Source organism: Boleophthalmus pectinirostris, unplaced genomic scaffold, assembly GCF_026225935.1.
Source record: "Boleophthalmus pectinirostris isolate CB_2022bp ecotype Guang Dong unplaced genomic scaffold, ASM2622593v1 HiC_scaffold_20, whole genome shotgun sequence".
Classification (NCBI taxonomy): domain Eukaryota; kingdom Metazoa; phylum Chordata; class Actinopteri; order Gobiiformes; family Gobiidae; genus Boleophthalmus; species Boleophthalmus pectinirostris.
Genome location: NW_026571153.1, coordinates 11,629,501 through 11,643,236, shown reverse-complemented (window position 1 = coordinate 11,643,236; position 13,736 = coordinate 11,629,501). Strand labels below are relative to the sequence as shown.

At 36.7% G+C, this 13,736-nt stretch overlaps 2 protein-coding genes across 4 annotated transcripts; one reads left to right on the top strand and one right to left on the bottom strand.

Annotated features, from left to right (window-relative positions):
- Positions 1–106: 106 nt before the first annotated feature.
- ino80b (INO80 complex subunit B) lies at positions 107–3,128 on the bottom strand. Its single transcript, XM_055156513.1, has 5 exons — positions 2,729–3,128; positions 2,242–2,428; positions 1,714–1,853; positions 1,209–1,381; positions 107–720 (listed from the first exon to the last, which is right to left on the bottom strand). The coding sequence occupies exons 1-5, from the start codon at positions 2,766–2,768 to the stop codon at positions 256–258; spliced, it is 1,005 nt and encodes a 334-aa protein (XP_055012488.1). The 5' UTR covers positions 2,769–3,128; the 3' UTR covers positions 107–255.
- Positions 3,129–3,143: 15 nt separating this feature from the next.
- aadat (aminoadipate aminotransferase) lies at positions 3,144–13,290 on the top strand. Of its 3 annotated transcripts, none has more exons than XM_055156511.1 (14): positions 3,144–3,431; positions 3,802–3,876; positions 4,398–4,566; positions 5,669–5,780; positions 6,210–6,284; positions 7,009–7,218; positions 7,718–7,783; positions 7,873–7,955; positions 8,819–8,915; positions 9,382–9,443; positions 9,547–9,611; positions 10,112–10,218; positions 11,358–11,459; positions 12,705–13,290. In XM_055156511.1, the coding sequence occupies exons 2-14, from the start codon at positions 3,810–3,812 to the stop codon at positions 12,747–12,749; spliced, it is 1,260 nt and encodes a 419-aa protein (XP_055012486.1). In that variant the 5' UTR covers positions 3,144–3,431; positions 3,802–3,809; the 3' UTR covers positions 12,750–13,290. The 3 variants fall into 3 exon arrangements, with proteins under 3 accessions (XP_055012486.1, XP_055012485.1, XP_020792101.1); XM_055156510.1 differs by having other exon boundaries at positions 3,159–3,269; XM_020936442.2 differs by lacking the exon at positions 3,144–3,431 and adding an exon at positions 3,545–3,730.
- Positions 13,291–13,736: the final 446 nt, after the last annotated feature.

Below are 13,736 nucleotides of genomic sequence, written 5' to 3'. Positions count from 1 at the left end.
GTTTACCTTAGATAGGGAAAAGATGACCAAGACATTATCGTTATTTGTAGCAGATGAAATGTGAACAAAAACCTAATTTCTATGAGTCTATGACAGCATCTCCACATTCAGCTCTGAGGAAAAACTTTATTGGGAAGATTGAAAAATTACTACTAACATTATGACCATTATTTAGTATAGTTAGAAAGCACCAGAAATAGAATATGTCCTCTTGATATTTCTCCCAGAGCTGTGTTTTAAAGTACATTTATTAACCTAAGCTACACTTTGCACCAGTAGCAGATTCCTCTTGTAGCACTCCAGGCTGCAGAGGGGAACCCCAGTCTTTGAACAGGCGTATTTCTTTACATTGGAGCACCCACTGACCCCACACTGGACCGGCCCAGGCAGGTGGGCTATGGGTGGGACAGGGAGAGGTGCTTGTACTCCTGTAGGAAACGATATAGCCACTCCCTCCTTTGTATCCAAGTATCTGACCATGGGACACTGGTTTTGCTTAGACTTCCTTTCCCTCATGCTCTTGATCTTGGCCTTACTAGTTTTCGTGAGTCTTTCAATGGTTTGATTTTTGTTTTCTTCAGCCTTTTTCTGGGCTTGGAGGCGCCGTTTTCGGGCCCGTTCCTCTCGTTTTTGCATCATCTCTGCAGTCATCTCCTTCTCCTTGTACCCCATGGGTAGCTCCAATAGAGGCTGAATCTGTTGCTTGTGGAGTAACGCTTTCTGAAAGTAATGAAAATACACGTCAGGACTTTTTCTAGATTTTACACTAGGCACATTTACATGGACAGAAAATTATAAAGTAGAATTTTCTTTGTCAAAACCTGCACAGGTAAGAAAATCACAATCAATTCACACCAGATGTACCTGTTTACATGCACAACAAAAATTTGATCATGATCTGATTTCTGGAGTAATCAGAGTTTTGAAATGTCATGTAAACACAGTCAGTGTTAGGTAAAGTAAGACACTATATGTGACTTCATTACCATTTTTCCACATATGTGGAAAGTGATTATCCTAAAGGTACTCAATTACTCCAAACTACCCAGTCACTACATATGATGCATAAAAAGTAATTATATATATTATATATATTTTTTGCCGTATCAAAAACAAGGTGATACATGTCCTAATTTATTCATCTTAACAAACACATTCATTAGAGAAGCACTGAATAATGCAGACAGTTGAAAAGTATGAGTTTTAACAGTCTGACCTGTCTGGCAGTGAAGCAACGACTCGTCCACCTCTTTCTTCAGGTCTCCGTTGTCGTCCAACTCTCCTTTTTCCAGAGCATCCAGCCATCGCTCTTCCTCGTCTACAGGCAGAGAGTCTGAGTCCATGCTGGGCATCGGGGAAGACGCCATGTTACTGTCCTCATCTGAGAGACACAGCACAATGTCAAGGACAGGATTGAACAGTGGAGACATTTTCTTTAGTCACAGATGTCAACACACTTCAAACTGCAAACTTTAAATCATAAGACAAATAACTATAATTGTTTGTTTGGCCATTATCAATAAAAATGTCATTTAGCAGTAAAAAAGATATATATTTCTCTTATTAAGTACTTTAACAGTAAGGCACACTTTTATACCTTTTTTTTTTAAAGCCAAACGTTAGTAGCTATTGTGCATTCAGTAGAGCCTGTGCCACTTGTGCCCTATATGCTCTATATCTTATGAGTCTGTAGTATGTAGATGTAGTTTATACCCAGCCATGCTCTGTACTGCTCCAGAGGCACCGATGGCTCCTCTTCATCCTCCTCATCATCGTCATCGCTGTCATTGTCAATGATCATCAGAGGAGATGGAGGGCGAGCCACACCGGGATGTACTGTGAATGTTGGAACACTACAGAGGAACAAAGAAATAAAATAAAATATCTGCTTAATATATACTTAATACTAAAAGGTGCACTACATAACATTTATGGCAGAGTCTGCTACCTGTTTTTCTTCATGGAGATGTTATTGTTTGCTCCACAGCACAGCATTATACTTGTCTATTTTGTGGACAGGAAAGCTTTCTCACCAGTTACATATTAAATGCAAGATGGACAGGTTTAAATGCATACTGTGAAACATTCCAGGCAAAGTAATAACATCTCAACAGAGACAAGCAGGTGGCAAACCCTCACACCAGAAACAATTACATAATGCACCTTTAAGTGTTGCTAAACAACAATACACTATATACAATATATAATGAACTAATGTACTTGGTTTCAAACATTTGTCACCTCTTGGTCCCGAGCGTCTGTCCTCCAAGTTTGATCTTTAATCGAAGCTGTGGAGGAGGTCGAGGAGGAGGGACTGGGATGGGTTCAGGGACCTCTGGGAAACTATGGTGCTTCTTTTTGTGCTTCTTCTGCTTCTTATGTTTGTGTTTGTGTTTATGGACACTGTGGAGAGAGGAGCTGCCCTCACCTAAGAAGAGGAACAATTTATAATTTCATAAATATCCCATCATTATCATCATCATCATACAGCCAAGCGAGTTTGGACACGATATTTTGTATATAAACAATATGTTAAACCGTTTGATTGGTGTTCAATTTAAATTGTGTATTTTTTAATCAATATACAGAAGTATGCAAGTATGCAATTGACCAACAATGGTTTGCAATATCCACTGTTCAAGTAATAATTTGTATTTGACGTGATTGTTAAATATTAAGACATGCAGATTTTGTAAATAAATAAGTTAATTATTTCGCAGATACTTACTGAGGAACCTGGGGTGAATCATGTCTTTCCTTTTGCCCATTGGAAACGAAGGAAGGTGAAGATACAAACACTGAAATATACTACAACGCTAAATGACTGTAAATATCCATTTTGATGTGCAGTTTATACACTGGAGATGAAAGCTGAACGAGCTTTTGCCTTTCTCTTGTTGCAGTGCGACGGATTAGGCAGATAGCAGCTTGTTAGCCTGTCAGCATTTCCACATAAATATACGATTTAGAAGTACGATAACATTAACGGTGGGTTTAAATCATAACGAAAAACGTGAAAAATACCTAGAAAGCATCGCTGAACAAAATAAGCGATATTTTTGAATGTTTATCTCAAAACTAAAATGTGGCTATAGTCCCGGAAGTGCGCTCACTGGTTTTGTTACTGCTCTTCCGGTGTTGTGACAGGTGGATCGCTCTCTAGAGGACAAAAACAGAATTAAAATCTCAATGAATGCTCCAAGCTCCTCTGCCGGGTTCGTCAAGCCTGGAGCAGAAAGGGAAAAACGCTGTCCGAACCAGATTAATCGGTATGACTTCAAACAACTAAGCTAGGGTTTGTTGTCATCGCTTTTTTGGCACAGATTTTGGGAATTGTAGTCCACGCAAAGGACGGTGCAGATGACCACTCCGCATCGACTGTATTCCACAAATACATTAACCACAATCCCTCGGGCGAACCTGAATAGAAGGTCAGTCACAAAGCGAGTTGCTGTAAATGTGCACGAAACGGTGTAATTATTAAACAAACGAAAGTAATGTATGATGCAATGGGTTCATTTTGTGCCAAACGAATGAGATCGACCTGAAGCGAGGCGGAGAATGTCTCATATATTCAGAGTTTGCTTGTGTAAATAAAAGCTCCCACTGTCTGTCACGTGGAGTGCAGACAGAGACGGCACACAGTCTTATACACTGGGTTTTTACGCAAGAAATTAGTTATACCGCGCTAATACAATGGACTCAAGCAAAATTCAGTACGCTTCAACAGGTGCCAACCCCACATTACCTGACAACTTTAAATACTGCAAGGTAAATAACGTCTTTAAATATATTTTGCAGGAAAAACGATGAATTATGCCCGGTTTTTGACAGCTGTGAGTGCAGCCAGAAAACCCTCCCTCATCAGGGTCCTCAGTAAGTATAAGATTCATTGTACAGGAAAATATTGTACAGAAAAATGTTATACAGTATAAGATGTTGATAAAATGCATTATTTTTTGTATTAGAAAAAAGAGGGTATAATAGGTTTCTCTCAGTTCTCAAAAAAAAAAAGGAAAAAAAAAAAAGAATGCACCACGTAGTAATACTTAAAGCAGCACTGTGTCACTTTCTGAAGGTGGTATGTGACCTGCAGGATTCAGTAGAAAGTTTAAACCAAACTTTGACACATTTTCCTTGGACATACATACGTTTTATGCCATACTGTGGATTATTATAGTCAAACAAACAACATTTTCATTGAGACATGTTTTTCAGTGCAATAAAATCCAAATCTCAAAAGTTACTTAGAAGGGCTTTAACATTTTTATACAAAATGTATTTTTATAACATCTTTATCAAGACAATTGGTTACTCTTGTTGTTGCATTTGGTTATGAAATTATTTGCCACATTACACATCATCCCATAGTGTTATTTTTGCTTGTGTTTTTGTAGCTGAGTTGCAGCAGCGTTCGCCCCCCTCGCTCATCTCTTTGGCTGGAGGAGCCCCGAACCCAAACACCTTCCCGTTCCTCTCCGCCTCAATACAGGTCAGAAATGGTCCAATGGTGAACTTTGACGAGACGACAATGAAGAGGGCTTTACAGTACTCTGCTTCTAGTGGGTGAGTGAATCTACTATTTATGGCACTTTATATAATTTTTACACTTTAATTAGCCTTAATAAAGCATGAATAAAGATGTAATTCATAATGAACACATTGTTTATTAAGAATTATGCAGTTTTAGTAACTCTTTAATTAAGGATTTGAGGTTAGCAGGCCTAAAATCCTTATTATCAAATCCAAATCCTCAAATTATTATTAAGTAGTTACTATACCAAAGAGCAGAATGTTCTCAATAAACTATTTGTTCATTATGTTTTAAGTCTTTGTTCATTTTTATTTGGGCTGATTACAGTGTAGTTCTAGTGTTCTAGTGGAATGTACAATTAGTGTTACTAGTTCACTGCATTTGTTGAAAAAAAAAAAAATCAGAGTTTTTCTTCTTTTTTTTGTTTTTTGCTGGTACATATAGTGTTAAACTAAAGATATTTAACCAACTTACTTGGTTAAATATCTTTCACCTATTATATGCTTAAATATTAGCGTATAATAGGTGAAAGATTTGTCTGGAAAATGTAATCATTATGAATCTGTTGAAACAGTACTCATACTCTATGTGGTATGGTGCACTATGTAACTTTTCTGAGTCTGCCACCTGCTTGTCTCCATGAAGATATTATTGTTTTGTCTAGAATGTTCCACAGTATAGATTAACCCTATTATCCCCAATTATCTGACACAAGGGAGAAAAGCAGGTTACAGCACTACTATGCATTACAAATCAGATCTGTGGAGAGTCACCTCTATTCCTAGAAAGAATTAATGTATTTTAGAGCAACAGACCCTCCCGTAATGAATAAATGCTAGCTGGATATGTTAATTAAATGTTAATTAATATGTGTAGTTAAGTCTTGATCTAGACTTGGTTTGGTTCTGTTCCAGGTTTGGCCCCAGTTTAGACTTAATTTCAATGTGAGTGTGAATGCAGCACTGAGAGTATTCTTTACTGCATTGTCAGTGGCCAAATAGTTCATCTTATCAGTCACTATCTCCCTTTCACTGTATTGACCGATTGACATTGTCACTGTAGTTGTTTGTCCAAGAAGATAACCCTGAAATTAATCGTTTTGAGATAAGTGTGAGTTGTATTTTGTTTTGTTAGGATCCCAGAGCTGTTGACGTGGATGAAAGATTTATTTAAGAGTCTTCACAATCCTCCGAACCCTCACACAGAAATGTGTGTGACCACGGGCAGCCAAGAGGGGCTCTGTAAGGTAAATTTATCATAAGTAGTTCAGCAATACTTTATAATAACTACACCTTAAGTAGCCTTAATAAAGCATGAAGAAAGATTTAATTCATAATGAACACATTTATTAAGAATGATGCTTTGTTTATACTTTAATATCCTACCACTAACTCCCAATCAACTAATTAAGCAGTTACCAAGCCATATTATTCTTAATAAACTATTTGTTCATCATAAATTAAGTCTTAATACACACTTTATTAAGACTGTAGATGGTGTGTAGTTATTAAACTGTTACCAGATGTCCAAAAAAATATCTGAGACGATAGTCTGAAAAGAAAGTTTAACCAGAATGCTATAATATAATATATAATATGTTATAATAATGTTAAAAGCTCTAAAGACTTTGTATGTGATTATCAGTATAACATTATTTATGTGTTCAATTCTGAAGGTGTTTGAGATGTTGGTGAATCCTGGAGATAATGTTTTGCTTGATGCTCCGACATACTCGGGCACTCTTGCCGCGGTAAGAAGTGTTTTAATGTTTTCAATATTAATAGTTATTTTAGCCCCCCACACCATATTTTCTACTTTTTCCATTTGTGCTCTAGATATAATATCATTTTGAAGTAATAGTACTTTTACTTTTTTTTAAACATCTAAACACTGACTAAAATGTGCTATCTTGTTTCTTTTATTGCTTTTTCAATTTTTCCACCTTTGTAAAGAAAAAACAAAACACTGACATAAATTAAGTGTTGTGTGTGTGTCCAAACAGTTAATCTGTCCAATCTTTTTTTTTACGTGTGTTTGTTTTTTAATCAGTATTTTACTTTCACTGAAGTTTAATTTCTTTCTACTTTTTCCACTCCTCAGTATTGTTCTTTTATAATTATAGAGGTCTATATAATTGAGTTGAGTCAAAATTCATATTGTTGTTTCCTGAATAGCTATACACTTTTATTTTAACATTTTGTAGGGTTTTCTGAATGCTTTAGGTTTACTAGTTTATGAGCAAATCTCTTCTTCATCTTCAGAAATTGGTGCCATTATTCAACTCTAAAGGTGTGATTATTTTTAGATAAAAAACATGAAGCCATAGAGTGATATGGCAAGTTTGTGACCCACTTTCAAATAAATTGTGAAAAGGATTTTCATTTTGGAGATTTATTTGAAAAATAGTAAACTTAGAACATGGACTATTTCAGATCTCTTGTTTTCTAAACGAATTCTATCCTCTCTCTCTCCAGCTGCAGCCTCTTGGTTGTAACCTCATAAACGTTGCGAGTGATGAACACGGGATGGACCCTGAGGCGCTGAGGCTGGTCCTCTCTCGCTGGAGTCCATCTGATGTCCACAAACCGAACAGCTCGGTCCCCAAAGTCCTGTACACCATCCCCAACGGAGGCAACCCCACTGGGGCCTCCATGACCGAGCAACGCAAGAGAGACGTCTACCAGGTGGGCTGAGTTTGTTCTTAAGGTACAGAGTAGGATCTACTTAAAGTTTGTATTAAAGGCGCACTATGCCAGTTTCGTGGGTTGGGGTCCAGCATGGAGATGGATTCACCTGAACTATATGCCGTTAATGTAAATCAACTCTCCACAGATTTGTAATGCGGTCTGGTGAGTGACGTCACCTGTTTGCCTCCATAGATATATTTAATGCCATACTGTGTAACATTAATCTAAATAAAGCAATAACTATGGAACGATAATATTAGCCGGTGATAACAAAAGATTTCACAGTTGTTTGGTCATGTTGTCAATAATTGTTAAATTGTGACATCTGTTCTCACAATAATTGACCACAAAATGTTAATATTGTGACATCCCTACTGCTAACCCTACAACCTACAAACAATAGAAAATCTAAACCTTAGTTGCACATACATTTTTAGTAAAATTTTTACAAGACAAGGCCATTTCTTTAGATTTTTAAAGGTATTTCTAATTCCAGCTGGCACAGCAGTACGACATGCTTATCATTGAAGACGACCCCTACTATTTCTTGCAGTTTGACAAGGTATAGTGTATAAAATGTACCTAATATCAATTTTAATCTGATTTATAGAAGCCAATTGGTTTAAAATCCTTTGTAATATTTGAGTACAGCCCTGGGCCCCCACGTTCCTCTCCATGGACGTCGATGGGCGAGTGATTCGAACAGACTCGTTCTCCAAAATTCTCTCCTCGGGGTGAGTCTTTTCTTCTGGGGTTTGTTTGTAATTTTATTTCTCTCTTTGATTGGTATGATAACCCGTGTGTAGCTGCGTGTATGGTTATTTGAAAATACAAAAACTACATACAATAGAAACTATATAACTTCCATGCATCATTCATACATAAAATTATAGTCACAAGTTAGCCAGCATTAGCCAACAGTTTTTCAGTCACTCCCACATTTTTGTTGAAAATCAAACACATAAACAGGAACATGAACACTCGTATTGATCACAGGCTCCTGAAGATGTGCTGTTTTAATCCATTTTGCATTTTTTCTTGAGTTTTCTGTCAAAACCTTTTGGCTGTGTTTGCTAATGTGTGCATTGTCTCACCATGATAACTGCTGAACATTCTGCCAATAGAGATACATGTAGAACACCCCCAGTGTAATGTCTTTGCAAAGTATCAATAACTCACAGCCCTGCAAATCCAGATAATCCCTCAAATAGGTATTCCTGACCAAGATCCTGGTGGAAGAAGTGAGTTTAGGGACATCTAGTGGCAGTAAATGATTAGGACAAATGTCACTATTTTAACTATAAAAGCTTGTTTGTTACAGTTTAGTTTGCAATTTGTGGATAATGAATACTCTAGAATACTTTTATTATCCTGTAATATAAAACGCAAAATCTTTAATCCTCCAACATCTGATATTTAGCAACGTTTACTGCTTTCCATATTCTCTGCTCTGATCTCAAACTAGTCCAAACATGATTGCAGGTTATTGTTGTGTTTACAGACTAATTACTTGGAGCGGCACCCTGTTCCACTGTCAAAGAGAAGATGCCTCGGATGGTTTAACTGTCTTGCAAAATATGTTGTCTCTGTGTTTCAGGTTAAGACTTGGGTTTGTCACTGGGCCAAAGCCTTTGGTGGAGAGAGTGGTGCTGCACATTCAGGCCTCTACAATGCACACAAGCTCTTTTACTCAGGTAACAGGGTCAACTGAAAACAATTATATTTTATTTTTGTAAATGTCTACTACTCAATACTTTTACAGCTTTTGTACCACCTCTGCTGCCCAAGTCTAATCAGGAAGTAAAATGATAAGCGTCACCATTTTGCCTTATATTTACACTAGAGATAGATAAATATTTGCTCTGTTTAGCTCATTGGTTATCGGCCTTAAATCCCCAGCAGAGAATCTTTTGTTTGTGCCGTCCAGCTGTGTAAATAAAGCTTTATTTGAACACATCACTACAAAGAGGAAAGTGTACAAAATGTGACTCTCTTGTAGTTTGAAGATTATATAATTTGGGGAAAATAATCAAAATCATCTGTCTGTACTGACTGAAAAATATCACTTTAAGTATCAGTTGTCCATAAAAAATCCTTAAAATATCCTATACTGGTTGATTTTTAATTTACATTGTAGTAACTTGAGCATTTGTCCTTCAGTTGATGGTGTCCCAGTTGCTGCACAGTTGGGGTGAACAGGGTTTCCTCCAACATATCGACGGGTAAGTGCAACATGGTTTTTCTGTTACAAAAATACAAATACCAAACTTTTTATTAAAGAACAAGAAGCGTGTTTATAATTTACTTTTATTACTATCTCCTCAGGGTCATAGAGTTTTACAAGAAGCAGAAAGACGCCATGGTCAGCTCTGCAGAGAAGTGGCTTAAAGGTTTGTTTTGAAAATGACATCGTTCAATTTTGAGTCAAAATAAAGGTGCTCTATGTTACTTTTCTGGTGGACTGACTGCTCATTGACTGCTTGTTTCATGGAGATTTGCCCAGAATTTTCCACAGTCTGGCATTAAATTTATCACTCTCCATGGAGGCAGGTAGGAGATGCCACCAGGCCAGGTCAGATTTGTAGAGAGGCAACCCCACTTCCACTAAAAATGTGTGTTTTTTAAGGTATTTTGATCAACAGTTTAAGTTAAATGCAAATTAATAAATGCAAGATAGACACAAGATAGTTACATAATGCACATTTTAATATTTTTATTTCTGAAATGAAAGAGAAGTGTATGTTTTTATTTGCCTAAAAAGTCAAATTTACACTAGATTATATTTAGTTTTCTCCTGACTAAAATACTTGACTACTCTGCCCTCTTGTGGCCGGTTTTGATTTGCATGTTTTGAATTACAGCATAATCCCTAAATCTGTTATGTACACAGATGTGGCAGAGTGGCACGCCCCAAAGGCGGGGATGTTCCTGTGGATCAAATTAAAGGGAATCACTGACACACACAAGCTGATACTGGAAAAGGCGCTGGAGAAAGAGGTGAAATAGTCAGTGAAATGAGAAGTCTAACCTGTCAAATGGACTTTAATCGTAAAATACCTAAATGTTTGTGATTGGTTTTGGTATTGGTAGTGACATGACTGATAATTCTGTCAGTCTGTGTAATTTTGTACAATAATTTGGAAACTTTAGGAGCCCAAGACACAACTTATGACGTAGACGAGGATTGTGCAATTAAAATTTAATCAAGATGACTTTTTTTTTTCTTTTTATCGTGAGGTCCACAGCCAATCCTTGTGTAAAAGCTTGTTGTTTAGAGCAGAGTTCAAACTTGGAGGGACTTTTGGCAAAAGTCCTTGTTTATATTCAGGAAATTAATATTGAGAGCCAGTTTTATTTGTTTTTAAAGGAAAAAAATATAATTAATTAAAAAACTAGATTGATTAATATGCAGAAAACCTCTATTTCCACTCATTTATTGAATGATTTTTTACATTAAGAAACAATTTTACATCCTACACAATACACCAATAATAGTAGAAAGCACTGTACATAAGTGAAGTACCCAGAATGCATCAGTGCCCTCTGTGCCCAAGCGTAAAAGCCATATGGACATGTTATTGCTGGAAACAGTGTAGGTTGGTGATTAAAACCTGTCATTACTGTTAAGAGCGAGTGGGTTTAGAGACCAACAGCAGCGTCTGAAAATCTCTGTAAATACATGAGTAGGCAGAGGATAAGAGTCTAATCCTCAACATTCTTCAGCTCAAAACTTCAAGGGGAATTTCCTGTCTAATTAATGTCCTCCTCTCAGATGGAGCTAAAAGTCCTGTCATTATTATATAGTAAATATTCATATTATATTATATTCATAAGAAATTCCATAAGAAAAAACTTAAATATTGAACCAAATCATTTCTAATAGTGACATACCACAAAATCACCATGTCTATTTCCATCCCATTAAGCTCATATACTGTAAAATGAAGATGCCTTTGGGTTAGTGATAATGAATGCAGTTCCCAGTTTCTTTGACCCTAATAGACTGTTGATTGCTAATTTATCAGGTCAGTCATTTTTAAACACCCCCTTTGCCATGTAAGAGCCACCTCCCTATTGTTTCTGTCTAGGTTGTTTTCCATTTAACCTGTACCATTTCTGTTTGTTTGTTGTTGAAGGTACTGCTTGTTCCTGGAGGAGTTTTTATGATCAACAGCAGTGAACCCTGCGCCTATGTGCGAGCTGCTTTCTCCCTCTCGTCTCCAGAACAAATGGATGAGGTACAACTATTGTTTAATTACAAAAATACTGTGTAACATAATGGCATCTGACTAGGGCTGATTTGGGAAAATGACAAAGAGACTGAAATATGAACTGACAAACTAATACAAGAATAAGATTTCAGGGCATACAGATCTAAACTACAGTGTTAGCATTTTTTAATGCAGAATAACACTGGATATTTTAATGTTTGTGGAGGAATGGTTTTTGAAAAAATGCTGAACACTGAATTATCTGCAACTAATCATGTTAATTAGTCAAAAAAAATATATATATTATTCATCAGATTGCAAAAAAACTAAATGTGAGGATAAAACTATAGCTACAGACAATGAAGGGTTGTCATTAAAACAGCAATATTCTAGTCGTTTTAAAGGTACACTATAACTTTTCTGGTGATGGGTCTGCTATGCTTTTCTCCATTGCTTTGCCAAGAATGTTTCACAGTTTGGCACTAAACTTGCAGGAGGCACCACCAGAATGTTATAGGTCAAATCTGTGGGGCGGAAAAGCCAGTCACAATAACAAAGCATGTTTATTTTTGAGCAACAGGAACACCTGTTATTTACCTGTTTATGCCCTACTGTGGACATCTCGTAGCTTGATTCATTCACTTCGTAGAAACCGTCTGCTGACCTCGCAGTGTTAGAATTTGTTCGCTCAACGGTAGGCTGCCCTGGGTACTTTTTATCATTTAACCAATCGCTGCTATTTGGTAGTCACGTATGTAATGCGCCACTAACGGGGCTAACTGGTATAATAAGCTTTTCCCAAATCCTGTAGGAAGAAGGACAGTAACGTCTTTCCTCTGGATGAAATTCACCAAACATTGTCTTTATTCCGGCTTTATCCTCCATCTCGGGAATCGTTGACAACATTGAATATATGGCTCTTTGCTGATTGGCTGGTGCCTGAACTTGCACTTCCAGGGTTTTTACGATCTGTCTATTGTATTTTGATTCCTGACCTATTTGCTGTAGAGAAATGTAATTGAGCAGAGGCACTAGGTGGTGCCAGCCTGGCTACACATCTCCATGGAGACAGGCAGAAAAGTCGCATAATGCACCTTTAACTTTATGCTCAGTGGTGAAAATTAATCTTTTTTAAAGTCACGTTAAGAGTCGATACAGACTCCAGATAACTATTTATTTATATTCATCACAATGAATGCTATTAGTTGTTGTTGCAGCCCTAGTTGATATTCATTGTATTCATATTTGCATTTCATTTTCTTTGTCTTCCAGGCTTTCAGGAGACTGGCATTGCTCATCAAAGAAGCTCAGAGCTAACCAGAGACAGTATCTGAAAATGGACATGGTTAACCTGGTAAACGGGCACAAATAGGAAGTGAGCACTGGCATGATTCTGGCTCCATCGACATCGGCCCCCGATTCACTTTGCATTGAAACGTCACCCCTCTTTCCATAACTGATGATGTCCAGCTCATTTTGTTCATATTAACCCACACTACATGACCCTGGTGTTTTTATTTAGCTATTTTATTTATTAAGAAATTCCTCTTCCTAATATAGAACTCGGCTCCAAATTGACCCCATTACTGCTGCATCAGTGAGCTTCATTTGACGATGGACTCTATGGGTAACTTCACACTCCTTTAGTCCACTTCTTTATACAGTCCATGGAGCTAACCTTTTCTATTGGCATATGTTTAGGTCACTGTTGAAAATTAACTTAATATTTATCAGATTGTATTATTGTATCAAATGAGAACAAATGTCTGTAAGCCAAAGCACTACTGAATGAAGTATTATGAAGTATAGAGACAATCGGATTATGTTGTACAGACAATTAAAGATGATATTTTCCAAATATCCATTACATGTCACACTCTATTTTTTTTAATGTATTTTTACAGTAACATAGAGAGATCAATGCAAAGATCATTATACCTTTTCAGTTTACCTCACATAAATTATACAATGTTATATTTAGAAACTGTGTAAAGAAGCAGGCCTGTATTGTTCATTATTGTTGACATTTTCCTGAACTATTGTTGTTATTAGTTTTATTTAAAGAGATCAGAATGTATTGCCTTCAACTTCATATAGCTGTAATGAAATATTGACCCATTAGCTTTGGCTTTGTTAGTGTCAAAATCCATTTCACTCTACAAAAGGTCAAGTCACTCGTCAACACAAGCACTCCTTATTTTATTTAACCCTCTCAGGCTCAAATTAAGTTTTAGTATCAGGAAAAATCTGATATTTGGGGAAAATTATAATATGGGGTAGTAATATACAATTCTGACTTTTTTA